General features: G+C 40.2%; 1 protein-coding gene across 1 annotated transcript in view; it reads left to right on the forward strand.

Moving 5' to 3' along the window:
• The first annotated feature begins 2913 nt into the window (after positions 1-2913).
• Positions 2914-27741, forward strand: part of DPF3 (double PHD fingers 3) — a 406344-nt gene continuing 381516 nt past the window's right edge. The window contains exon 1 of the mRNA XM_020986373.2: positions 2914-2979. Coding sequence (XP_020842032.1) covers positions 2948-2979 — 32 coding nt within the window. The 5' untranslated portion in view covers positions 2914-2947. The remainder of the gene's footprint in view (positions 2980-27741) is intronic.

Genomic DNA, 27741 nt, shown 5'->3' on the forward strand with positions numbered 1-27741 from the left:
CTCCAGCACTCATTTTCTTTTCTTTATTTTTTTTTTTGGTAAACTGTAGAGGTTGGATGAAATGATCTTTAAGGTTCCATCTAACTCTAATAATCTATGATTCTATCAGAATTAAACCTCTATAAATGTGAATTAAGAAAAGGTCTGTTGAAAGTTTTTCTCCTAACTAGTTTTAGGCATTCTACTCACACTGGTATGTACTTTTGTGCAGCTGTGAATGTGTATGTATGCACATATTCATATATACATATACATATACATATATACATGTATATACGCAAGGTCAAACCAATTTGGAGAAACTGGTTATTTTACACATAGGTCAGCCTATCTGCAAATTGGCAGACATAACTGGTCAAGTGTTAATAGAAGCTTCCTTCATGCTTTAAGAAAACATAGCTTTGTGAATGAAGTGCTAAAATATTAATTGAAAATAGTTCATTGGATTACAAATGTGAGACTCTGTTGTTAATTATTTTTAAATTTTGGGTTTTTAACTTAATAAATGTGGTTTAAAAATAAACTTAAATGTTTATTAATCCTTATATCAAACTTGTATAACAAGCATAGTGCTTGAGTAGATTTGGTCTTCCATTTTGCAGATAGATCAGCCCATTTTCAAATAGACTAATTTCTGCTTATGTGTTTTAACCAACAAACTATATATATTTATATATACACACATATGTTTCCTACTTTCTCTCTGTAGTGAAGTATGGTACTTTGAATGAAGTGAACTCTTAGTAATGTCATCTGATTATAGAGCTTACTTGCTTTTGTTTTTCCCAGTTAAAGTAAAGTAAAGAAGTTACCTTATATGGTAAAATCACTAGATATTTTATTTTATTTTTTAATATAAATTTATTTATAGTTTTCAACATTCATTTCCAAAAGTTTTTGAGTCCCAAATTTTCACCCTGTCTCACCCTCCCCCCACCCCAAGATGGCATGCATTCTGAATATCCCTTCCCCTAGTCTGTCCTCTTTTCTTTCTCTCCCCCCTTCTCTTATCCCCTTCCCCTTCTATTTTCCTGTAGGGCAGGATAGACTTCTGTACCCCATTTCCTGTATTTCTTATTTCCCGATAGCATATGAAAACTTTTTTTTAAACATATGTTTTTTAAAAAATCACTAGATATTTTAAACGAGACATAAGAACTACCTGTGAGAATTGAATTTTCTTTTGTACAAAATTGAATTTTCTCAATGGGAATATTTGTTGTTGTTTTTAAAAATTATGCATCATCTTTTGTGGGGCAAACAGAAGTTTTCAAAACAGAAGACTGATAAAGAATTTTTCAGATTTTTATTGAAAATAAAGGAATAACTTCTTAATCTTTAATCTGTGGTGAGTATGATTGGGCACTAACACTGTTGCCAAAGACCCCAGTAGTTTGTAAATCCATATTATTAACTAGTTAGGAAGAGAGGGTTCAAAGTTTCTGGCTATGCCAAGCATACTGCTACAATACTTCTCTGTGTATCTATAACTCTTACTGTACATGGCAGAACTCCGTACAAAGTTGTTGAATCTTTTTAATTGCTTGGAGAGACAGAGAGAGAGGAACCAGGGGAAGCAGCATCAGAAATATAAGTTTTGAATGAAAAAGACACCTACCCCAAATTAAAAAAAATTCACTGCCTTAATTATTTGAGGGAATGTTTACTAGGTGAAACAGAATTCTTATCAATCCACCCCTATTACTATATACATGTTTCAGAGTATAATTATATCCTTTGGCAGCTTTCATCTTAGCAGCTTTGGAAGCCTAAAACCATTGAAGAGCCGACTCTCCCCCCCCCCCCCCGTTTAGCCTATAATAACTAGAGGCAGGCGCATTGGATTATTTATTAGCGAATTCTTTTCACCTTCTATCTAAGTAGTCATAGGTAAACCCAGAATAGAGCCTTGAGCCACTCCCTGAAAGGGATTCTAGTAACACCCAATTGGTGTTCCACAACTTTTGACTCTAAGTTACTCACTTTCTTAGCAATTAGGTAACAAATGCATTTTTCAAAGCTTTTCTCGGGGTTCCCCCACCTCGAAGCAAAAAAAAAAAATTAAAAAATCAGAGCACCAGGTTTCAACACGCTGGGTAACCGGAAGAAGTGATCATTTCGGAACTTTCTTTAGGGAGGTGGGGGACGGACAGAAGGGACGTGTGTGTGTGTGTGTGTGTTGTTGTGTGTGTGTGTGTGTGTGTGTGTGTGTGTGTAGTGGGGGTGGGATCACGCAGTTTGGCCACTGTGCATTATGTAACCAAAGCACTGGCTGTAGGAGGGAGGAAGACTGACATTGAGAAATTCCAGGGGGAGGGGAGCTGCGGCCCTGGAGTCACACGGCGCACAGCGCACACTGCTAGCAGCTCCAAGAAACCTAAAGAGGAAGGTGACTGAGATAAAGAGAACAAATTGGGAGTAAGAGTAATAAAAATATTAAGATACAGTGCAGTAGAAAATGTTAGGACAAGTGTAATTTATTCCTTTGATGAAATGGCAGGCTTCCAATTTTTTTTTTTTGCACTTGAATAAGGGGGCTTTGCCTTTTGGGGTATTAAAACCAGATCATTAATGATTGGGGTTTTCTAAAAAAAATCTGTTATTTGATTATTTTCGCTCATCAGGGCAAAGTCACTAATTTTTTTTTTATTAAGTAGGAAACCAGCCCAGATCGGCTGTCCGTCTTCACATTCCCAGCCCCGAAAGAGCTCCTGGAATGGTACTTCCCCTTTAAGACCTGCTCTCTTTCCAGCTCTACAAAAGGGAGTGACCTCTGGGCTTTGACAGCTCCCCTAATAACTACCATCGCTCAGGCTCCACCTACTTGGCGACAGTGTTCCCCGATTGGTCAGCGGGCCGGTATCCCGCTCCCTGATTGGCCATCCGCTTCCCCAGAGCAAACCTTTAGAACTCTGAGACAGACAATATTCTGTTACATTGTAGCAAAATGGCGACTGTCATTCACAACCCCCTGAAAGCGTAAGTAAGACTAAAAAATGTACATATTCCGCGTGGTTTCAATATGAAAAAAAGGGCGCCTTTCTCGGTGCGGTTCGCAGGCAATGCACACCGTCTCCAGGCTCCTCCCAGCCTTCGCATTCTCTCTTTTCTTTCAGATTCTTCTTTTCCCCCCCTCCCAACCCGCAGAAATGTCAGGAGATGCAATTAACAAGAAGAAAATTGTTACATTTGTGTTCTGCTTAATTGGTGGAAGGAGAGAGAGAAGGGAGCAGCTGGGGGACAGTGGCATCGGAGCGCTGTGAAGCTCCGGGGATTGTAAAGAGCTCAGGGACGGGCAAGATTCTGAGCTTCACTAGCCCCACGGGGCGGCGAGTTGGGGGACATGGGGCGGTTGGAATTGGGGGTGTGTGCGTGTGTATGTGTGTGGAGAAAGGCATGGAGAATGTTTTGAAATGCACTTGAAGAAGTAGAGCGCACCCGTATCCAATGACAGGTTTTTCCTCTTCTGCTTTAGCCAAGCCCTGAGATCTGGACACCGGGCGCTTACGGAGTTTGCAGTGCTTTTCTGATCATACTCGGAGGGTTTTTTCCTTCCCGCCTCCCATTCGTTTTTCTACAAACCTTCTGGAGTTTTGAGTGACTTCTTCGAGGGAAGCAATCTGTCCTTAGTGATTGCGGGTCCAGGTGGCTGCCTCGGGGCTTTCCTGACAGGGCAGCCTGGGAGCGTTCCCTTAGCGCTTTTTCATCTGTGTGTGTGTGTGTGTTGTGAGGAGTGCGTGTGTATGCGTTGAACATAGTAAATTAATTACTCAGGTTAACCTGTGGTTGATTTCGAGGAAGGAAAGAGCTACTGTTCTTATGAATGATTTTTTTTTGGGGGGGAGGTGGGTAATAAATAGTCAGTGGAGGAGGAGACAAGATTTGTTTCCTCGCTCGAAAAGGCAGCCTTTACTTCGAGCCAGAGCGAGGGGGCAGGTGCCTCTAGATGCAGCCGAAAGACTTTGAGCGAGCGCCCAGATCCGGGACAGAGGGAGGGCTAGGGGAGGGCACGCAGGGGCCAGTCCTCTTTCTCTGGATCGAGTTTCTTCCTTTCTTGCTTGCTTGCTTCTTTCCGTCGCTCTCTCCAGTTCAGGGTGCCGTTAAGCTGTCAGGCTGTGAAGGGGGCAGAGTCCGGGGGTGTCCTTAGGAGATGAGCGTAGCGCTGCAAAAGGAGTCTGAGTGGAAGAGGAGTGATGATCTCTCTGAATTCGCACGATCGAGGAGAGCCCCTAGACTCTGCTTCTCTTCCCCAGGACCTCCTAGTTGGGTCGAGTGAGTGTCGGACTTTCCTGAGATCTGTAGTAGGCAGTGACCTGCGTTCTTTCAACTCCTCGCTGCTCAGGCTGCCTCCCTCCCTTCTCGAGTTGGAGACGACTCAGAGCCGAGGGCTTTCCGGGGACCGGGTGGTGGCAGCCGCTGATTCTGCCTCCGTGTCTACCCTTATCGCACCCCCGCTCCTCTGGGCTATAGTAGCAGCAGTTAAGGAGTGCTCGGAGGAGAGCTTTTATTGGGAAGAGGGTGAACGAGGGTGACATATTGATTTCACCTTTTCTTATATCGACAAGATCAAGAAAAAAGGAGGAAAAAAAAAGCGGTAACCTGAATTTTCCAAACCTCAGAGTAAAAATAGATACAGATAGATAAAAGAGACAGTGAAGAGAACATCGGAAGCCTGAGTTTTTGAGACAGTTGCTACTGCGTCTCTCCTTCAGGATCTTGGATGATTGTACTTTATCACCACAGGGTTTCACCCAAGAAATAAAATGTTTTATGACAGCATAAATGGGTGTAACTTCTCCGTGTCCTCTCTTTCCCTCCCCTTGTTCAGTTTCAACTGCATTCAGCAGCTGATTTGCCGTCCCCCTATTTCTAGTCCAAATTACATGGAAATGGTAATACCGCTCCATAGAAACTTAAGTTAACTGAATCATCTGGGAAAGATGCGTACTGATGCTACAGGGAAGCTTGCACGAATTTCAATCGTCACCCTCTCCCTTTTACTATTTCTTTTGACTGTAGGAGTAACACGTCTATGAGGGGAGGAGTTACAAGGGAGAAAACCTGGAAGGGGGTGTCCGAATTTCCCCACTGTTAGTAGAATTAATTCTGTACCATTATATTTGGACTTTGCATAATTGCGAACAGTTGCAAAGGTGATGTCTTCCTAAATTTATAACTACGTGAATACACGCGAGGCTCGCTCACACAAACGTGCACTTCCCCCCTCCCCCCGCCCCTTGCTTTTTCTTGGTGGGAGTTGAGGAGTAATTTATAATTAGCCCCTCCTTTCTAAATCCCAACCCCTTTCCCTAGGGGTGAGAGGAGGAGGAAACAATACCTATGGAGGGCGAAGCTTCTCTGCACTGTACGTCTTTTAAACTACTAATGTAGTAGAAGAGACGGGGTTGTTACTGGCAGCCTGACACCATCTGCCTTCCCCTCTCCCTTCTTAACTTGTTTAATAAAACATCTTATATATTTCATTTGTTCTTAAAAGTTGCTGATCAAGAAACAATACACACATAGATAAATTATGCATGGGATAAATTAGAACAAAAGCTGTAAGACACATAATGCGGATGGGAATGGGGAGGAGGATGGGGGGAATGGTGGGTGGAGGAGGGATAGGGCGGGAGAGGGGGGTGGGAGAAGAATGATTCCGAGCGCGATGTTTTTATCCTCATGTGTCCTTCCTGACAATGAAACAGAGCCGAACGACATTAGCATTTCCTCTGTCTGCGTTTTGATTATCTCCCCCCACCTCTCTCTCTCTCTCTCTCAAAAAGAAGGAAAGAAGGGGGGGGGGGAAGATAGACGCCCCCTATAGAAACTGGTCACACAAAGGTTTTGCTGGGCGATTGGGGTGGTGGGGGTAGCGATGGATAAAGTGATAACTCTGCTGGGAGAAACTAGCTCAGGTTTCAAGCAACATCTCTGTTGGACTCTGCCATATATATGGATCATTTTAAAACTGGCTTTGTCCATGTGGGATATGCAATCCAGTAGGTACCTGGACTCAAATTGATTGCACATTTTATATCTCCCTGCCTCCTTTTTGATCTCTCAACTTCTTTTCTTATTACTTTTTATTGCACCCCTTATCCTCTTCTTTGAGCAGCCTGGATTCATTCTGTGTGGTTGCCTTTAACATCTTAGGGGCTGCTAGGGGCAGAAATTGGGTCTGACTAGAGTGATCAGATCACAAAAGAGGAAGCAGTAGGAATTCTAACTACTGCACCGACACATCTGGGCAAAATAGAATTTAAAAGCACTGATGGGTGCTTGTAGTAATCTAGGTCTATTCCGCATTATCAGTTATATTATCTGAGTTTGATGTATGGATACCACATTCAACACATACACAAGCACATTAAGAGCTATGTGGTAAAACTTTTATGATACACATGCTCACAAAATATGAATCTGATGAGCATTGTATAGAAGATAATTTATTACTTATTGTATTCTGATTTATTACTATTTGTCAATAGAATCTTAATGCACTTACACAATTAAGATCTTAAAATGCATTTGAAAAAGCTAATCCAGAAATCCAGGTCAATATTCCTGTATTCAGAATGATCACTTCAGTTTCCTTTTTTGTTTTTGGTCAAGTTGTTAAAAACCTTAACAGGAATAGAAATTAAATAGGATATCCGAATTCTTTTGTCAAATATTAATATTAGCACTATAGTATCAACTGAAAGGCAGGTTTGGGTAATGAATAGAGTGTGTATGGGACTTGGAGTCGAGGAAGACCTGAGTTCAAATTTTGACTGTGATAGCTGGTTCTGGCAACATGGTCCAGTTAACCTCTTTGAGATTCAGGCAAATCTCTAAAACTTTGAACTTTACTGAAGGGTTGCCATCTGCCCTCCACTAATGAAATGACGGGTTTTTGATATATTATAGAAATTAAGCATTCATTACTTTAATATTTCAGTGCCTCAAGGATTTGTGATTTAATTAGTGTGGGTATAATATACCTCCTCCCCTCCCCGTCTCATGTAGATCATAACCCTTCTATGCCTTAGTAGACAGTTTCCTGAATTGTTACCCACCCCAGATCAATTCCTTGGTGACCAATCTTCTGTTCTCTAGTCATTGGAGGACAGAAAGAATCTGCTTCTGGGCTGTTACTAAAGCCTTTCCGGTTTAGTAGAACCTTCCAGAGCTTGCTGTCTGCTGGCATGGCCCTGGAGAGCCTAGGGTCACTTCCATGCCATCATTAGACATCAGAAAGGGACTAGAAGAGAGGAATAATTTATTAATGAAAAGCCATTTTGAAGCAAAGAATACTTTATTTTAAAGTAGTTATCAATAAAGGATTAGATTAGTAGACTACTGAAACCCTGTAACTACGAACCTCTACTAAAGTTCTATTCTAATGGTGGTATGTAGTGACTTTGGATTCTTAAAAGGTATGCTAGTAAATTGCAAACTCTGACAGGTCCTACCAAGTGGAGAAGGTTGGGCTGTATGTAACAATGGACTATATATTCTTGTCACCTGAAAATAAATCTAGCTGAGTTTAATAATAGCTAGCATCTATATAGGGCTTTTAAAGTACTTTACAAATATTATCACATTTTATTCTCATAACAATACTGGGAAGTAAATGTTATTATTATCTCCATTTTATAGATGGGGAAACTGATACAGACAGTGGTGAAATGATTTGCCTAGGGTCACAGCTACAAAGTGTCTAATGCTGAATTTGAACTCAGGTCTTCCTAACTCCAGATCAGGAACTCATTCCATTTTGCAATCTAGCTGCCCATTACCAGAAGGTTGGTCACTAGGTCTATATTCTTTTGGATGAATGAAAGAATATTTATTAAGTACTTACAATATACAAAGCACTGTGTTAAATGCTTGGGGTGCAAATAGAAAGACAACAGTCTCTGCTTTCAAAGAACCCACATTCTAATGGATTATTTTCCATAGAGGAGTTTTCCACTGAAAATCAGATGGAAAGCTTTCATGATTCTTACGGTACAAAATCTGCTTTCATGCCACTTCCATTGACATCATTCCTATGACTGCTTGGATAGAAGATGAAAAGAATTCACTAATGAAGCTCATGTCTATTTGACATGATCAAGAACCTTGGTAGTGGACACTTTATTTTTCAAGTAGCCATGGATGCTTATTAGGAAGAGGATGTTGCACCTGCAGAGTCAATTGTCGGGTGGCATCTCTACAGGAGTTGCTCCTTTGACAGTAGTTTCATAGGCTTGACTAGAAGCAGGGATCTGGGGGAGGGGTCCCCAATTATTTCCAGAATTCTTGGGCTTTACTGGCTGTTGGTGACAGATGGTTGGCAGGAGGTGGTAGTGGTAGAAATGGTGATCCCTTCCCCCCTTTTTTTTAACCAAGGGTTGCTGTCTTCTTTGATGGGTATAGGGGCCGGGCTTGAAGTGAGGTTGGTGGTCTGAGACAGAACTGACATTCTTAAGGTTCTTTGGCTCAGGCTCTTAGGCTAATACAACCAGCATTCAGAGGGAGATGGTGATGGTGGTTTGACCCACTTGGCACATATTGCTTCCTCAGGGTGCCTTGCTGCTTCAATTAGGTTGCATTTTCTGCCTGTCATTGGCCACAAAACCTCACGAAACTACTAAGGCATGGAGGAACTGTGAGATACGTTGGTGGAAAATGTGCCTCTGCTGATGAAACCACACATTCTTGAACTATCGAAGCATAAGATAGAGCTAGGACCTGGACCTGTAATTTCACTGGTATAGGGATTTCCTGGGTGAGGAAACTCTCTACACTAATTGAGGTTGGCACCTTCTCTGCAATTTGTAGCTTGAAAGAGTTGCATAGAACATTGAGAAGTTAAATGATGTGCTCAGAGTCACATGGCTCATATGTGTTATAGACATGCCTTGAACCCAGGTCTTCCTGGATTCCAGTCTAGTTCTTTATCCAGTATGCATACTATCCTTATATTGAATAAGTATAACTTACATAAATACTTCATATACTTATGATTCAGTCTCCCCAGAGGGGTCCTCCTTCCCCAGAGGGTAATAGATAGCAATAGCTAGAATGAATAATGAATCCATGAATGCAGCTTCTGATACCGAAGGAATTCTAGCAAACTCTGTATGAATTCTTACATACATGTCTATATAGACACACATGCACACACACATAAATAATACTTTATTGATGTCTTTTGTATTTACATCAGGATCTCACTTCTTTCCCTTCCAGATTGACCATTCCATTGTGACAAAGAAAAACAATAAAGCAAAAAAAACCCCCAACAACAACAAAAACCAAAACCAAACACCAGATATGGTGACCACATCTAAACAATGATCTGGGACCCCCCTTGGGTTTTCCCTTAATTGAAGTTTGACTTCCTTTTAGCAATCTTCTTATTTATGTTGTTGTAATCTTTGTGTTTATTATCCTCTTGGTTCTGTTAATTTTACTCTGTATCAGTTCATATAAATTTTCCTATTTTTTTGTATTCCTCACATTCCTTATGTTTGTCAATATTGAATTAATATTTATATTCATCAATAATGTTCCATTGCATTTATATATTATAGTTTTCTCAGGTATTTCCCTGTAGTTTATACATGTTTGGTGTTTCCAAGAGTTGTCTGCAGATTGAAGCATTTGAAAAAGTTGCATCTCCCTTTCTTCTCTTAAGTATAAAACAATGCTGGCTACAAATGTTGCGGTCATATTGCAGTTCTAGAAAAGGCTGGTTATTACCAGGTGGTAACCTATGCAGCTTCTACTTTCACACCACACCTGGCTGAGACTTGGGTCACCTGGCAAAGCTGATTAGCACATGTATCTCCATTTTACCGTTGAGGAAATTGAGGCAGACAAAGGTTAAGTGACTTGCCCAGGTCACACAGCTAGTAAGTGTCTGAGTCTGGATTTGAACTCAAGTCTTTCTGACTGTAGGCTCAATACTCTATCCATTGCTCCACCTAGATGCCAGGGTGGGTCTGTATTTCTGTTCCTTGAAATCTAAAACTCAATTTATATTCTAGGTTTTTTTTTTATCTGTTTCTAGGAGTCATGTAAATATTCCAATTTTATTGATGGGGAAATTGGGGCTGAGGGAAGGAAATTTAATTTGCCAAGGTTAGGCAGCAGGCCATTTATATAGTTAGCTCTCCAATGTACATCTCTTCACATATTTTAAGGTGATTTTATTCACGTGGACAATATCTAATTATCAACAAAAGAAATTAAGGCTTTTGATTTTAATAGTTCCCATTGTCCCCTTTACTTTTTTTTTCAGCCAAAGACAAAGTTTATTAGAATGCTAGATTCTAGCGAGGTTCTTAGAGAATCCGTGCTATTGTCTATATTTTAAGAATCTGAGCACCTTAATGGTGGCCAAGATGGATTTTATATACAGAAAGACTGTGGGAGGGATCTAGGAGTGGCCAAGTAGTCTGAGGTGGCTGTGAGGAGGGGTCTAGGGAGGATCTGGATGGGAGTGGCCAGTAAGCTGGGGTGACTATGAGGTAACAGAATGGAGTCTAGATAAGATTAAGGGTGAGAAGTGGCCCGGCCCAATAGGGAGGCAACAGAATTGGGAGACTGGGTGTAGGCCACAATGAAAGGCCAGTTGAAAGGATTATGGGGATGATGCCTCAGGTGAATACCAGAGACTTGACCATGTGGGAAAAGGAGAAAACTCTAGGAGAGTTTTGGGGGGGTGTTTTCCCGGTGCCCATACCTCATCATTCTCCCCTCAAACAAATGGGACCCAAATTCTTTTGGGGTAAGAGGTGGAGGTCTTGGCTTCTGAAACTTCTTCCTACTGGCAGGGGCTATAGAGCTGTCCCTGCCTCGAGGGGGTCCCAAAGACGAGATTGACTGGAGTGGAGCACAGGCTGCATCCAGGTGTCCCCTATACTTTTAATGGTCTCCTTTCCATCTCTAGCTCCATCAACTGAAATCCCTTCCTTTCTTCAAGGCCCAGTTCAGCTGCTATCTTTTCCATGAGATTTTCCCTGACACCGCTGCCCTCTCCCAAAAGAAAGTAATCTCTCCTTCCTCATATTTCTCACAGAATTTTGCCTGACCCTCTCCTTTGTATTTATCTAACTCTTCATATGATCATAGGACCCCCTTTACAATAGGATTGTAGATTTTTGAAAGGCACCTTAGAGGTCATAAAATATAGTCCCTTCATTTTATAGATGAAGAAACTGAGGCAAAGACAGGTTAAATGACTTGCCCAGGGTCATACAGCTAGTAATGTCTTCACCCCTTTTCAGATTGTAAACTCCTGAAGGGTAAAGTCTGTTGTGGCTATCCTGGTGTAGAAGGTGTTCCTAGAAAGAGCCTGGTGCAGGCCTTCCTGAATCCCCTAAGTCCTTAAAGAAGTGCTAAATTTCCTTAAAAAGATATGAACTCTCTTAGATCTGGCTCCTCCCCTTTCTCCTTTAATGTCTAAGTAAGAGTGATTGATCGATTGTTTTGTGGCCAGTAGGAACTGGGCTATTTGGGCTTATGCCCTTGGACCTAGTTTAAAAGGAGAGTTGAATAGGAAGAGAAGGGGTGGAGAGCTAAACTGGGAGGAGCAATGCCATACATGGACACTTACGTTTAGATACTTAGAGGGAAAGGAAGACCGTATATTTCTGAGGTCTCTTTAGGGAAGCATGTGAGCTCAGAGATGTCACTGTATGATGGCAGTAGTGTAGTGACTAGGACTTCCTAGGTCAAATGAGGGACAGTATGAATAAGAGCAGCAGTGGAGTGATAGAAGAGTTCCTGAACCTGAGTTCAGTTAAATGGACCAGCAAAGGACTTACTGGATTAAGCAGGATTTGGGGTTGAGGAGCAACAAAGGACAGTGAGAGTGTGAAGGAACAAATTTAGACCTCTTTTACTGGCACTCTGAGTTATGTGGATGGTGCAGGTACAGGGAAAGGGATTAGTTCTCTAGCTACTCTCAATACTTTCCCCTTGGGAAGGGTGCCTTTCATCCCAGGAAACTGTTATAAATCTGGATGACTTTATAGGTCTACTGCAGAGGTGGGGATCACCATAGGGATGGGTTTCTTGATTCTTTAGCAACATTGTTTTCTCTTTGGTGGTGGTGGTTGTGGGGATCCTCAATCCAGAAAAATATTATAAATCTTATAAATCTTTATAGGTTCCTAGTGGGTGGGAGCTCACATTAGAGGGAAGAAGAATTGTCTTTAATGATTATGGACTTAAATATACATTCTTTGCATGTTTTTTGGTTGGGTTAGATAAAGCCTGTCCTATATTTAATGTCTTATTAGCTGAGTGCTTATATGGGAGCTAAGGCCCTTTTTCCTTTTGTTGTGAAGACTTAAACATGAATCAAATTCTGATATAACCAGTGGAAACCCTGGACTGGGGCAAAACTAGGGATGTTTTGATGTCTCCAGAAGAAACTTTACATGGGAACATAAACCAAAAAAGGATTTTTTGGGAGCAAGAATCAAGATTGAACCTGGTCCATATAAATTCAGAGCTTTGGTTCTGACCACATTCATATTTGTAATATGAGAATAGTACCTTGCACATAGCAAGTTTTTAATAAACTCCACCCTTCCTGCTGTTAACCAGCTTAGGTGTCAGTCAGCATGGTATAATGATAAGAACACTGCACTGGGAATTGATTCACATCCTAGCTGTATCACTTAAGGAGTCTTGTGACCCTCTAAGTCTCAGTTTCCTCATCTGTGAAATGGGGGATTTGGAGTAGATGACCTTTAAGGTCCTTTCTAGTTTTGAAATTTTATGATTCTATTACAGTAAAGGGAAAAGAGAGAAGATTCCAGTTTTGTAGCTCTACCTACTTCTTTCTGTTAAATCTGTCTTAACAAGAGTGGAGCTACTAAGTGGAAAAACCTGTATTTTAGGCTAAGGCTTGCCTGTCTTGAAGGACGATGGCTTTTGGTCACCTCTAGCAATAGCTTTCAGATTTCTCCTTTACTTCAAAGTGGTGAAGAATTATAGATTTATAGCTGGAAAGGAACTTAATGATTTATTCTATTCCTTATGACAGATAGGGAAACTGAGACCAAGAGAAATAAAATGACTTTCCCAAGATCATACAGACTTGCATCAGGTTTTCCGATTAAATATCCAGTCCTCTTTCCATTACATTGTATTGCCTATTGGAATTCAGTTCAACAAATAGGTATTGGGTAGCTACTACGCACAAGACAGTGCGCTGTTTTAGTCTGGTAAGGACAGAGGAAGGACTTTATCCACCTACTCCATCTCTCCTGGTTCACTGCTGGGGGAGAAAATTACAACTGCCCAAACTTCCTCAGCCTCCTCAGCATTAGTGTGAACCTGAAGAACGTCTTTGCTTTTGATGAGCCTCTTAAATCCAAGACGGCTAGGCGGTACAGAGTATAGATTGGAGGATGAGAAGTCAGGGACAGCTGAGTTCAAATCCTAGCTCAGACACAGACACTTAGCAGTTGTCTCACAGCCTGTAAGTCTTCTGGGCAAGTCATTTCACTTTGATCTTAGTTTTCTCATCTTAAAATAAGGATAATAAATCATACCTTCTTTATAGTGTTGGTGTAAAGATTAAATGAGATTATATAAACACATACCTATTTATACACACATAACGTACGTATATATGTTTGTATACTTTAAAGTTTGCAAGGCATTATATAGATATAGATGTACATGTATCTATATGTCTATATATCCATGTGATGTTTTACAAAACTTATAGGGTAATATAAATGCTAGTAGCAATTATTATTAATTCATGCCAGAAACAAAAATAGAAACATTATAATATAATAAGCGTGAATACTATGTTAAACCAGGATGAAGACCATCTGGAGGGTCCTTGTAGACCACATTAGAAGTATGGGTTACACTTTCAGAACCACTGAAAAACATAATACAGTGGAAAGACCACTGGATCCACAGTCAGAAAACCTGGGTTCAACTCTCAGTTTTTCCTCTCTAAGTACCTGTGTGACCCTAGGCATTTGCCTTTTTACCTCAGTTTTCTTATCTGTAAGTTTAGGGTGTTGAACTAGATGATCTGTAAGGTCTATTCGAATTCAAAAGTCCTATGATCCTGGACTATGTTTGGAATCACAAGTAAGCCTTTTATTCACATCAATGAAAAAACTGAACCAGGAACAAGGATAGAAACCAAGGCTGATAGTTCAGTCCGGTGGAGTTGGGTGACAGAGGGATCTCTGTTCCTATCATCATCATGGAGCTTTATATTATTTCATTATCTGAAAAGTAACCTCTGTGGCTTTGGAGTGTTTTAAGAATCATTCAACAACAGAAATATAGCCAAATGCTGTAAGCTTCTGGCCAAGAAATGCCACAACCTTTGAAATATTTCCTGCCCTGCTTAAAAAAATTTTTTGATTCAACATTTATTAATGATGCTAGATTATTGTATTTAATGGTTTAAAGTTTTAGGAGAGTTTTACATACATTAGCTCATTTAAGCCTGCTTATTAAGTACTTACTGTATGTGCATTATGTTGGGCACTTGAATTATCATGACCCAGCCATGAGCTGTCTCCTAATGCATGGACATTTTACAAAGAAAGGAAGAAAGTGGGCTAAGGAAGAAATCCTGTGTGGTCTGAAAGTTCGAAGAGGCTTTTTAAAAAAAAAATTGAAGAGACTGTTAAAAAATGCTGCCTTTCAAGTGACAGTTTTTATTTTGTTGCATGAGTAACGACTTGGGTACAATTAGATGTAGTGTTTCTCATTTGTTCAGTTACAAGTGTCTGGTTACAGTCTGTCAAACCCTGTGGATGGATGGAACTAGGCTTCATAAAGCTTTCATTGAAGAAAGGTTTGTGGAGCTTGTTGGTTGCGTTTGGGTTTTAGAGAGAGTATTTAGGATCAGGTGCTAGGTGTATGATGGGAAGAACACGGCATATTGGGCTGAAAGTAGTTTCTTGGTTGCACGTTTGGTGACTGCAGCAGGTTTGTTTATGTAAAGTGTTGGGTCCAAGGGAGACAGACTGTGTAGGGGTATGTTTAGAGGGAAGGAGGAGCATGAGAATTAGGCTCAGAAATGATGGGGTTCAAATAGCCAACAAAGGGTTCCAGAGAAGACAACAGAATGTTAACAAGGGGCCCATCAATCACTCTTACCTCAGGTTTGATCCCTAGGTAACAATAATAGAAGGACCATATCTAATCCCTTAGGCATGACTAATGCAACTTACCGCCTCCCACCACCCAAACCTCCCCCCCCCAACTCTCTTTCCTCATTCTCAAAATCTAGTGACTGTTATGTTATCAGGTTGCTTAGAAATAACCATTTTTTTTTTGGGGGGGAGGATCCACCTTGCAAATCTGCCCTGTGTAATTAACTGCAGTTGGCAGCTGGTGGGGAGGGAGGATGGGGAGGTGTAGTTGCAATCCCAAGGCTTTCTTTAGTAGAAAGAAACCTCCTGGAATAGCTGCCATAGCTCAATATTCATATTCTTTTCATATACCTTTCTGATCAGCAACTTTCCCTTGATTGCAAATAATGAAATAGGAAGAGTCCTATACTGACCAGTCGTTAGAAACTTGGGTTCCAGTCCCAGCTCTGCCACTTTAGTTTCCTCCTCAGGAAGTGAGGCTTCCAACTAGATAATCTCTAAGGGTCCTTCCAGTCCTCACCTTCTATAATTCTGTATCCAGAAGGTGAAATTGTTCATCCTTCATGATCAAAGAGGACCAATGATACCACCCATGTTGGGGTCAAGGTACAGTGTATTCTGCTGTGGCTGATCAGTCTAAAGTGAGCTCAGAAGGCTCTATCACAAGTCAGGTACAAATACTCCTTTTGAACATTTGAGATGGCGTTGTCTCCAGATTTGCACTTCTCACGTTTCCTCTGTGCGACTGCAATTCTGCTTTTTTTCATAGAGATCAGCACCTTCTTTGATGTGGCCATGCCATGCTGAGTGATTTTGTGCCAGCATCTCCCATGTTGATACTAAAGTTCTTCAGAGGGATCTTGAGTGTCCTTGTACCACTTCTTCTGACCTCCATTTAAGAACTTGCCTTGTTCAATTTCTCCTTAAAATAGTCCTTAAAATAGGTAAGCGTATGTTTGGCATTAGGGCCATGTGACCAACCCATCAGAGTTGTGCTATCTGCAGTAGAGTTGGAACGCTTGGCAGTTCAGTTCGAGAGAGTGTCCAGTGCCTCATCTTGTTAGGTGATCTTAAGAATCTTCCTAAGACAATTCAAATGGAAGCAGTTCAATTTTCTGGCATAGCATTAGCATACTGTCCAGGTTTCACAGGCCTACAACAATGAAGCCAGCACAATGGCTCTGTAGACCTTCAGTTTGGTGTGCAACCTAATACCTCTTATCTCCCGTACTTTCTTTTGGAGCCTCACTTTACTGAAAAGGAAACAGAGGCAGTCTGTTGAATTGCAGTGATTCATGTGAGGTATTGCTGCAAGGTAGAGGTAATAGCAATTAGGTGGTGCAATGGATAGAGCTCCAGACTTGGAATCAGGAAGATTCTCTAAGGGTCCTGAGTTCGAATGTGACCTCAGACACTTACTAGCTTTGTGACCATGAGCAAGTCACTTCATCCTGTTTGCCTCAAGTTCCTCATTTGTAAAATGATCTGGGGAAGGAAATGGCAAGCCATTCCAGTGGCGTTCTTTGTCAAGAAAACCCAAATGGAATCACAAAGAGCAGGATGTGACTAAATAACAGTAACAGCAACAGAGGTAATAGCAGTGTTAAGAAGAAGACGTGACTTTTTAGTTCAGTGGAGCTCCTTTAGCAGATCCTAACTTCCCTTCATCATTACCAGGTCTTCTTTTACTTTAAAGGACTTTTCATAGACTTCAAGTTTAAGGCACCATCAGGAAGGTAGAAGGAGTTACAAAACTCCTCTGGAGCATGCATAGAAACCAGGGATGCAAGCTGAAATTCTGAACATCAAGCAAAAATTAAAAGAAAAAAGTCCTTATTGTTATTGATACTCACAAAATTAGGAATTTACCCAAAGACAGGAGATCCTTTCCTTTAACAGACTTCCCATACAGGATGTCTTTGATTTATAAAACTGTGCTCTGGAAAAAACCAAAAAGAAATAGTTGCTTGGAAATGGGAATGCATGTCCCTGAAAACCAAATATTATAAATGGGGGCTAGTTTTCTAGACCAACTCAGGAAAAAAAGAAAACATAGTGTAGCTAAACTGTAGTACCACACAACTTAACCAGGCATAAAAGTTTTTTTTTTCTATCAGGAAATCTTCTAGGACACCAGTGATTTATCCTGACATCTCCTCCTCCTGCAATGAAAACAGGATCAGGGTGTGAGGGGGTATTTGGGGAGTAGCTTGTGTGTAGGGTCATTTGTAAGTCATGTATTCATAAGTCAGAGATGTGTACTTCTATGAGAAGTCTTTTCATCAGTAAGAAAAAATTAAAAAAAAAATGATGTTAATTACTCCTACTGACTCTCCCCTTCTGTCCCCTCCTTCACTGAGCAAAACCAATGTAAACCTTACCAGGTATCCAGGATAACTGAGAAGATGAGCTAATCAGTTTGTTTTCACTGTCACTCAGCTGAATGAAGTCCATACAGGAAACAAATGGCATCACTGGAGAAAAGTACTTAACAGTATTAGAGCTGTTAAAATCAATTTCTGTTTTAATGTACCTGAAGTGATCCTAGCAGCACTAGAGTCTAATCAGAGATTCTGGAGAATTACAAAGCCCTCTTAGTTAATTATCACAAGTTAGTACCTCTCCTTCGCTAACCCAACCAGGAGAGAATAATCCTGGGCATTTCCATTGCTCCAATGTTATCTTGATTTAAAATAAGCAAGAATTTGAACTCATGGGAAGTCCTTTCTTTTCCTCATTTGTCTCATCACCTAGCTTGAACAGAGAGAGCCCACAAGGCCTGTCCACAGTCCCTGAACTCAGGGTGCTCAATGGGGGAAAGGTTACTGATTGCTCTGCTCCAGGAAGCTGTGATTCAGTGGGTTTTGAAAGGGACTCTCATGAAGGAGTTGGTCAGCTTCTCTGGTACTCTGCTTCATGAAGGTGACAGGGAGAATGAGGTATGAGTTGCAGGTGGGGTTGAGTACAGCTTTCCTTGCTTGCAAGAAGAGGACATTGTTTTTTCAAAAGGAGGTCAACAGAAACCAGTTCTTTGAAGAAAGGCAGCTTTTGTCTGTGGCTCAACATGGTCATAGTCAGATTCCAGAATGGATAGAGATGCATTCTGGTTGCCAAACTAAGGTGAAGGTTCAGATCCAAGCTCATTGTGAATTAGACCTTGTTCTACTTCCAGAATTTCCAATCCACCAATCTACAGTATTGATTGAATACCCAGTGAAAAGAGTTTAGGGCATATTCTGTATGAGGTACTAGTAGATTAAAGGGAATAATAGACACATGCCCTGCTCTTTTGGAGTTTATAATTTAATGGGGGATTATAGTTCATCTATTTCTTTTTTACCAGATGTTGTGCTTTACTAAAGTGAAATTGGTGCTTATAAACAAGGAGGAGACTGTCTTTCCTGTGGAATATATCTCTTCTTTCAGAGGAGTGTTTGGGGTCAGTTCAGGGTAAATGAAAGGGAATGTGGTTGTAGGGGAAAGGGGAGAGCAGCATTGTTGGGGAGGTGGGAGTGGAGAGAATATTTTCTCTCTTGCTAATTATTTTCCCTGAGGACTTAGCCAATACAGAACCATCTATTATAGTGGGAGCACTCCATGGTGGTTCTGTCTGTGATGAATGCTAAGTGGAAACAAGCAAGAAAAATTAACAGGCGGCTGCTTCTGTCCAACTAATTAAAATGCATATCCAGATGAATAATTTCCCCCATGTATAACCCCTCTCCCCATCCAAATTCTATGGAAAAGGAAAGCAGTTTTGCCCACTAATTCCTTTTCTCTGTAAAAATTTTGTTTTTTAAATCCTGAACTCAATAAACAGAAAAAAAGAACCTTTCCATATACAAAGTAAAACAGTAAAAGAAGGCCATGTGTGAAACCTCAAATCTCTATTGTGTACAACTTGATTTTTTAAAAAAAGCATTTAAAAGTTCAACATGTTACTTTCAAAGCTGTCCTGCTTGACTGTGTTTCCTTCTGAACTTCCTTCTGTTTTCTTCTGTCCATTTAAAAAATTGCTTCAGTGATCTTCTTTTCTTCCTTTTTTTGGGACAACACTATGCTTAGTTCCTCTCCCTTTCTTCTTTCCCATCTTCCCAATGAAAAAAACAAAACAAAAATGTAATCCTTATAACAAATAAACATAGTCAAGCACAACAATTCCACATATTTGCCATGCTCAAAAATGTATGTCTCATTGTGTACCTTGAGTCTATCACATCTCTATCAGTAGATGATTATTAGCATTCTTCATGATCAACCTTCTAGATTTGTGGTTGGGCATTGAATTCATCAGACTTCTTAAATCTTTCAAAGCTACTATCCTTTAAAGTGTTGTAGTTGTAGAAATTATTCTCCTGCTCACTTCTCTCTGCATCAGTTCAAATAAGTCTTCTTAGGTTTCATTTCTAATGGGTCAATAATATCCTATTACATTAATATAATATAATTTGTTCTGCCATACCCCAAATAATGGGTATCCTCTTAGTTTCCAATTCTTTGTTACAATAAAAAGTGCTACTCTGAATATTTTTGAACATATGGGTGCCTTTTGTCTCATTGATTTTTTTTGGGGGGGCATATGGCTCATAGTGGTATTGCTGGGTCAAAAAGTATTCACAGTTTAGTGACCTTTTGGAGCATAATTCCCAAATTACTTTCTAGATTGATTAGATTTCTAGAATGATTATACCACAATAATTAATTTAAAAACAATTTATTATTATTTTTTAAATATTCTTTTAAATAAAATTGAATTCCAAATTTTTTCTCTTCTTTTAGCTCCTCTCTCACCCAATGAGAAGGTAAGCAATATGACATCAATTATATATTTGAAATCATGCAATAAATATTTCTGTATTAGTCATATTCCCCCTCTCCCCCACCCAAAGCAAGGAAAACAAAGAAAGTGAAAAAAATAGACTTCGATTTGTGCTGAGAGTTCATCAGTTCTCTCTCTGGAGGTAGATAGTATTTTTCATCATGCATCCTTTGTAATTGTCTTGTGTTATTGTATTGATCAGAGTAGCTAAGTCCTTCCTAGTTGATCACCATTATAAGATTGCTGTTACTGTGAACAATGATCTCCTGATTCATTTCACTCTACATTAATTTATAGAAGTTTTCATAGGTTTTTCTGAAACCATCCCCTTCATCATTTCTTTTTTTTTAAAAATTTTTTCCCTTCATCATTTCTTAAAGCACAATGGTATTCCATCATAATCATATACTACAACTTGTCAGCTATTTCTCAGTTGATGGACGTACCCTCAATTTCCTATTCTCTGCCACCACAAGAAGAACTGCTATATTTTTCTATTTATATTTTTATACAAATAGGTCCTTTCCCCTTTTTTTTGATCTCTTTGGGATACGGACTAGTGGTACTTATGGGTCAAAGGGCATGCATGGCTTTATAGCCCTTTGGACACTGTTCCAAATTGTTCTCCATAATGGTTGGACTAGTTCACAATTCCATTAACAATGCATTAGTGTCCCTATTTTTCCACATCCCCTCTTGCTTTTGTCATTTACTTTTCCTATCATGTCAGCCAATCTGATAGGTATGAGGTGGTACCTCAGAGTTGTTTTAATTTTATTTCTCTAATCAATAGTGATTTAGAGCATTTTTCCATATGGCTGTAGTTAACTTTGATTCCTTTTTCTGAAAACTGCCTATTCATATACTTTGACCATTTATCAATTGGGGAACCTCTCTCTCTCTCTCTCTCTTTTATACATTTAACTCAATTTGTTCTATATTTAAGAAAAAAAGCCTTTATTAGAGAAACTTACTGTAAAAAATTTTGATATTACTTCATTGACTATGATACCTTTTAGCAAAATGTAGTTTCCTTGATCATCTCTTTTAATTAGGTTTTGCTTTTGCTTTGTCTGAGATTATGATCACTACCCCTGCCTTTTTGACCCCAGCTGAAGCATGATAGATTTCACTCCAGTCCCTTATTTTAACTCTATGTGTGTCTTTCTGTTTCAAGTGTGTTTCTTGTAAACATATTTTTGGGTTCTGGTTTCTAATTTATTCTGCTGTCTACTTCCATTTTATGGGTGAGTTCATCCCATTTACATTCAAAGTTGTCATTACTAACTGTGTATTTGGCTCCATCCTATTTTATTCTATTTATCCTCTCTCTCTTTTTACCTTGTCCCTCCTCAAAAGTCTGTTTGTTTCTGACTACTGTCTCCCTTTTATCCCTTCCCTTTCTCTTATCCCCTTCCTGTTCTATTTCCCTGTTGAGTAAGATAGATTTCTATACCCAACTGAGCATGTATAAGTATTCTCCCCTCTTTAAACCAATTCTGATGAGAGTGAGATTCAAGCTTTACCTGCCTTTCCCCCTCCCCTCCACCATTTCCCCCTTCACTGTAAAAGCTCTTTTTTGTGCTTTCATGTGAGATAATTTTCCTCATTCTTCCTCTCCCTTTCCTGTTCTCTCAGCGTATCCCTCTTTCTCATCTGTTTTTTCCTCATTTTTCTTCATTTTTTTGAGATTATCTCAACATAATTGGCTCATACTTATGCCCACTGTCCAATAATAATAATGTTCTTAGGAGTTACGTGTACCATTTTTCCATATAGGAATACAAACACTTTAACCTTATTAAACCTCTTATTGTTTCTCTTTCATGTTTACCTTTTCATATTTCTTTCTCTTGAGTCTTGTGTTTGAATGTCACATTTTCTATTCAGCTCTAGTCTTTTCATCAGGAATACTTGAAAGCCTTCTATTTCATTAAATATCAATTTTACTCCCTGAAGGATTATATTCAGTTTAGCTGGGTAGGTTATTCTTGGTTGCAATCCTACCTCCTTTGCCTTCCAGAATATCATATTCCAAGCCCTTCACTCCTTTAACATGGAAGCTTCTAAATCTTTTGTGATCATGATCATGGCTCCACAATATCTGAATGGTTTCTTTCTTGCAGCTTGAAATAGTTTCTTCTTGCCCTAGCAGCTCTGGAATTTGGCTATAATATTTCTGGGACTTTTCATTTTGGGATCTCTCAATTTCTATTTTACCTCTGGTTCTAGAATATCAGGGCAGTTTTTCTTGATAATTTCTTTAAATGTGATGCTTAGGCTCTTTTTTTGATTGTGATTTTCAGGTAGTCCACTAATTCTTAAATTATTTCAGCTGATCTATTTTCCAGCTCATTTGCTTTTTAGATGAGGTAGTTCACATTTTCTTCTATTTTTCATTCTTTTGTCTTTGTTTTATTATTTCTTGATGTCTCATGGAGTCATTAGCTTACACTTATCCAATTCTATTTTTAAGGAGTTATTTTCTTCTGTGAAATATTGTGCCTCTTTTCATATTTGGCCAATTTTGCTTTTTAGAAGAGTTTTTTTTTTTTGTAAGGGAATTTTTGTACCTTTAGCCTTTGGCTAATTCTGTTTTTTAAGGTGTTATTTTCTTAGTATTTTTTTTTGTATGCCCCTTTACCAAGCTGTTAATTCTCTTTTCATGATTTTCTTGCATTACTCTCATTTCCTTTCCCAATTTTGTCTTTTTCTTTAACCCTTTCAGGAATTCTTGTCTTGTATCCAAATTGTATCTTTCTTTGAGGCTTTACTTGTAGCCATTTTCCATTGTTGTCTCCTGAATTTGTCTTTTTCTTGTCACCATAGTGGGTTTTTTATAGTCAGGGTCCTTGTTGTTGTTGTTTGCTTATTTTTCTGGCTTATTTCTTGACTTCGAACTTTATGTTAAAGTTGGGCTCTGATTACTTGGGGCACTATCCCAAGCTTCAGGCTTTTTTGTGCTGCTATTTTCAGAGCTAGTTCTGGGGGTCTGAAAATTTGTGGTGTTTCCAAGGTGGTCTTATCCTGGGAGAATTGTGTGTTTCATGGTCTGCACTCTAGTCTTTACCCAGGAAAGATCACCTGCTCCCCTGCAGCTACAAATGCTAATGCTCTTCTTGGCCCTGGAACTGGGACCAGGTCCCCTGCTCCCCTGTAGCTACAAGTGCTAGTGCCCCTCTCTGCCCTGCAACTATGACCATGGCCGCTGCTCCCTTGTGACCTACCACAAGTACTCCTCTCTACCTTGGAACTGTAACCAAGAACTGTGTATGGGCAATGGAGTTGCCAAACAGTATGGTGTCAGCTCAGGGGCCCCTGTAATCTCTTTCTGACCAGTTGTCCAACCCCTTTCCTGTCTCAGGACTGAGAGCTCCTGAAGCTGCTGCTGCTGCCTCCAAGGCCTACTGCTGGTTTTGCTACAATGTGTGCTCTGGCCTCATCTGTACCCCAGTGTCACAGACCTTTTCTGCTGACCTTCTAAGTTGTCTTAGGCTGGAAAAATATCTCACCTTGACCTTTTGTTGGCTATGCTGCTCCAGAATTCAATTTGATGCATTATCTTAAAGTTCTTTGCAGTGGAATGTTGGGAGAGTTCATCTGGGTTACTGCCTCTACTCTGCCATCTTGGCTTTGCCCATTCTACTAATTCATTTTCAATGTTATTCCTGTCAAAGAAAATCTAAGCACTTTCCCTTAGAGAATGGCCGGCACTAGTTCTTGAAACCTTCCCCTAAAAATCACTGTGCTCTGATTTCAACTTAGACTGTTCAGCTTCAGCCTATTTTTATTTTATTTTATTTTATTTTTGGCAATTGGGGTTAAGTGACTTGCCCAGGGTCACACAGCTAGTAAGTGTCAAGTGTTTGGTCTGAGGCTCGATTTGAACTCACATCTTCCTGACTTCAGGGCCAGTGCTCTATCCACTGCGCCACCTAGCTGCCCCTAGCCTATTTTTTTAAGAGGTAAATACATACACACACACACACACACACACACACACACACACACACACACACACACACACACACACACACACCACCCACCCTTTTCTATGGTGGGAGGAAAGAAATGATGCATTTCTACCTTAGTTCTGGCTGCTGAGTGCCCTGCCTTTCTTTAGTTGTGCTGCTTAGTTGAAGACTTTGGAGGTTCCTCATGCCCTCTCCCCACATTCCTCTCTCATTGCCTCAACCAAACCACACTTAGACCTCAGTAGAGAGACTTCAGAAGACTGAGCTTATCTTTTTTTAAAAATTTTATTAATTTATTGATTTATCAACAATCACTTCCATATGCTTTTGAGTTGAAAATTTTTCTCCTCCTTCCTCCCCACCACCCTCCCCAAGACGGCACACAATCTGATATAGGCTTTACATTTACATTCCTATTAAACATATTTTCACGTTAGTGAAGTTGTAAGTAAAAATTAAAACTAATAGGAGGAACCATCAGAAAGATGAAACAAAACTCAACAGAAGGTAAAAATAAGTGATAGCCATTTGACTTCCATAGTTCTTTCTTTGGATGTGGACAGCATTTTCCATCCCAAGGCCTCTGGAGATGTCTTAGATCCTTGTAATGCTGAGAAGGGTTCAGTTCAACAATATTAGTCATTGCATAACATGGCTGTTATTGTGTACAAAGTCCTCTTGGTTCTGCTCACTTCACTCAGCATCAGACCATACAAGTCTTTCCAGATTTTTCTGAAGTCAGCCTGTTCATCATTTTTTATAGCACAATAGTATTCCATTACATTCATATACCACAACTTGCTCAGCCATTCCCCAATTGATGGGCATCCTCTCAATTTCCAATTCTTTGCCACCACAAAAAGAGCTGCTATGAATATTTTTGTACATGTGGGTCCTTTTCCCATTTGTTTGATCTCTTTGGGATATAGCCCTAGAAGTGCTATTGCTGGGTCAAAGGGTATGCACATTTTTATAGCCCTTTGGGCATAGTTCCAAATTGTTCTCCAAAATGGTTGGATCATATCACAATGAAGACTGAGTTTATCTTTACAGCACTGGTTCAGAAGGCATGCATTTCAGCATATCAGGGATGGTTTTTTTTTTTTTTTATCACTGATAGTCTTGTTTCTAAGCAGAAACAAACAATTCCTCCTCCTCATTTTCATCATTTACCTACCCAACTGATTCTTCCACAGAATAACTCTATCCCACAGATATTAAATATTTAAAAAACATGAAACTAGTCAATGCGTCCAATTCAACTTCACTGATCTCTCATATTTTTCTTTCCTTTCCTCTTCGTTCCCCTGAAGCCCCATTGCTGCCCTCTGTAGCAGCAGGCCTAGCTGTTGATTTATCAGGGCAGGCTGGCTCAGCAGTGCATGGAGATGGCTTTTAATTAACTCTCTTCATTCTTCCCAATCTTCAGGGAGCAGAAGCCCTTTAATGATTTTAATATTTTATCTGGATTTATATCTGCCTTATTTGTTGTTCTCCTTCCGCATTTATTCTTCTGGAGTCACTTTGAGATTGAAATATTTATCTCCCCCTCCTTTCTGGAGATTGAGGAAAGGGGTTCATGGCTTCCAAATAAGGTGACCATGTCTCCCCAGTTTTTCATAGTCAGCTTTGACAGGGATCCCTGGAGTTGTATTTGAGCTTGAATTTGAGTTCTTTTCTTCTTCCTGAGGGAAATCCTGTGTCAGGTTGATAGTTGGGCTGAATGAGTTTCTGAACTTTTCTTCTAAAAAAAAAGTCATCTGAATTTTTAATAAGGGAGGAGGGCTTTCTGCCCCATTTATGCTGCCTCTGTTTGGGGTTACTTTGTGGTCCTGAGAGCTGGGAATCCAGGCTTCTGTTAATAAGGTGTAATTTTTAAGTATAAATATGGGTGCATTGTCTGTCCTTTGAGTTGAATTTTCCTTTCCCAGCCCTGCCCTGCCTCCCACAGTGCAACAATGCTTCAGGACAATGGTTGGGGAGCAGCCCTGAGTGTGGTAGTGGTTTGTTTTTTGTTCCCTGAAGGGGCCTCGTTTAGTCACCTTGTACTTCTCTTGACTGTGGCTAGAAGCTGCTTATCACTGCTTGAACGTATAGCTGGAGGTACAGGTTTGAAATGGGATTTGGGAAGACACTAATTCCTCTCTCTACCTGAGGCTGTCTTATACTTCACAACCGCACCTCACAGTCCAACTTCATTTGGAAACAGGGAAAATTCCTTCTGTCTAACACAAGGCCCTCAGGACCTTTTTGCTTGCTCTCCCCTCCCCCAACAGACCTTTGACTGCTCATCCATCTGTTCCAAGGTCTGTTCCCTCCCTCGACAGCCCCAGAAAAGCCTGGAAGACAGAGTTGTCTCTTTCCTCTGCGCTTTACTTTGGGGGTGGAGGGTCACTGGGAGGGGGTAGTTTTCATAACCAGCTTATCCATGAAATGCACTTTTGGCTCTTCTGTCTTGTGATGTGTCTTCAAGGTTACTGGTTGCTAAGCAACCTCCAAGTAAAGTTTGAGTCTGGTCAGGGGAATCACTGAGAATTGCCCTGGGTGTCTTTTATTTACAATTAGGGGCTTCAGTTTCCTCTTTTGGCCCTGGAAAGAGGACTTTGGTAAAGATCTCCTCTCATATCCCAGTATGAGGAGAAAAAGGTTTTCAAAGGCTTGTCTCTGTGTCTTGTATGCTGTAGGTGGTCAGTGAACATCTTTTGATGATAATGATGAAGATGACAAGTTCCTCCTCCCCTTATACCAATTCTGCTCTCATCACCTTAGCTTTGTCAGCGTTCTGCTGTCTCAGTGGATCTGGCACCCCCTTCATCAGGATCCCCAGACATTCTGATGCCTTAATTGAGAGGACAGGCTGTACTTGGAATTCTGTTGTCTTGAAAATAGGCATCTGACTACCTGGGCTGTCATCTGGACTGGGAGACAAATATAAGCATATACTCCCTGCCCCCCCCCCCATACTTTCACCATCTCACTTATTTTTAGACTCTTGATATCCAAGATGTATCTTAGTTTGACCCCTTTCTGAAGTCATTTGGAAAAGGAAACCTCAAGTACCAGAAAATCTTTCCTAAACTGGGATTCTTTATCTCTAGGAGCCAGGAATTTGCTGGGGTTCCTAGCCATTCTTTACTGTAGGATGCATGGCTAAGGAAAATGTCAAACATCACTCCTTAATCAATGTGTTCTTTTGCAAATTGGCCCCTGTAGACAGAGCACTGGAGTCAGGATGACTGAGTTCAAATCTGACCCCAGATAACTGTGTAAATGAGTTCGTATTTGTAGAGTACCTTTTCTTATGTAGATACCATGAACTGGAAGTTCTGTGTACCCTCTAATCATTATTTATCTTCAAAAACATTTTGTCTTGTGGAGACTTTGCAGCATGCACCCTACTGTAATGGTAGAGAGAGCTCTAAGCTCTGGGGTCAAGTTGGGTGAAGAAAAAGGAAAGGGCAACAAGGGAATACTTGTCAAATCAAAGATGGAAACCCGGAGGGGAAACAGGCAACTGAACAGAGTTAACAGTTCAGATCCTACTAAGCATTCTTTAGCTGGTTTTGAAGGTACATAAATGACTAGAGGGTACACAGAAGTTACAATCCATGGTGTTCTATTTTTTTTTTAACATCTATCAACTCAGAAAGGTAGCCCGAACCAGCATCTGTTCTAAAACATAAAATTTCCCTCATCTACTGCCTGTAATCCGTTCATCATAAAGGGTGCAAAAGATTATGTCCAGCTCCCAATGTTAGTTTCCTTTCTGGGCAGCAATCCCAGTATAACAGATACTTATGCATATTCTGTCCTCATTTTCTCT

The sequence above is a fragment of the Phascolarctos cinereus genome, unplaced genomic scaffold (assembly GCF_003287225.1).
Source record: "Phascolarctos cinereus isolate Bilbo 61053 unplaced genomic scaffold, phaCin_HiC Scaffold_3;HRSCAF=262, whole genome shotgun sequence".
In the NCBI taxonomy this organism is placed as follows: Eukaryota; Metazoa; Chordata; class Mammalia; order Diprotodontia; family Phascolarctidae; genus Phascolarctos; species Phascolarctos cinereus.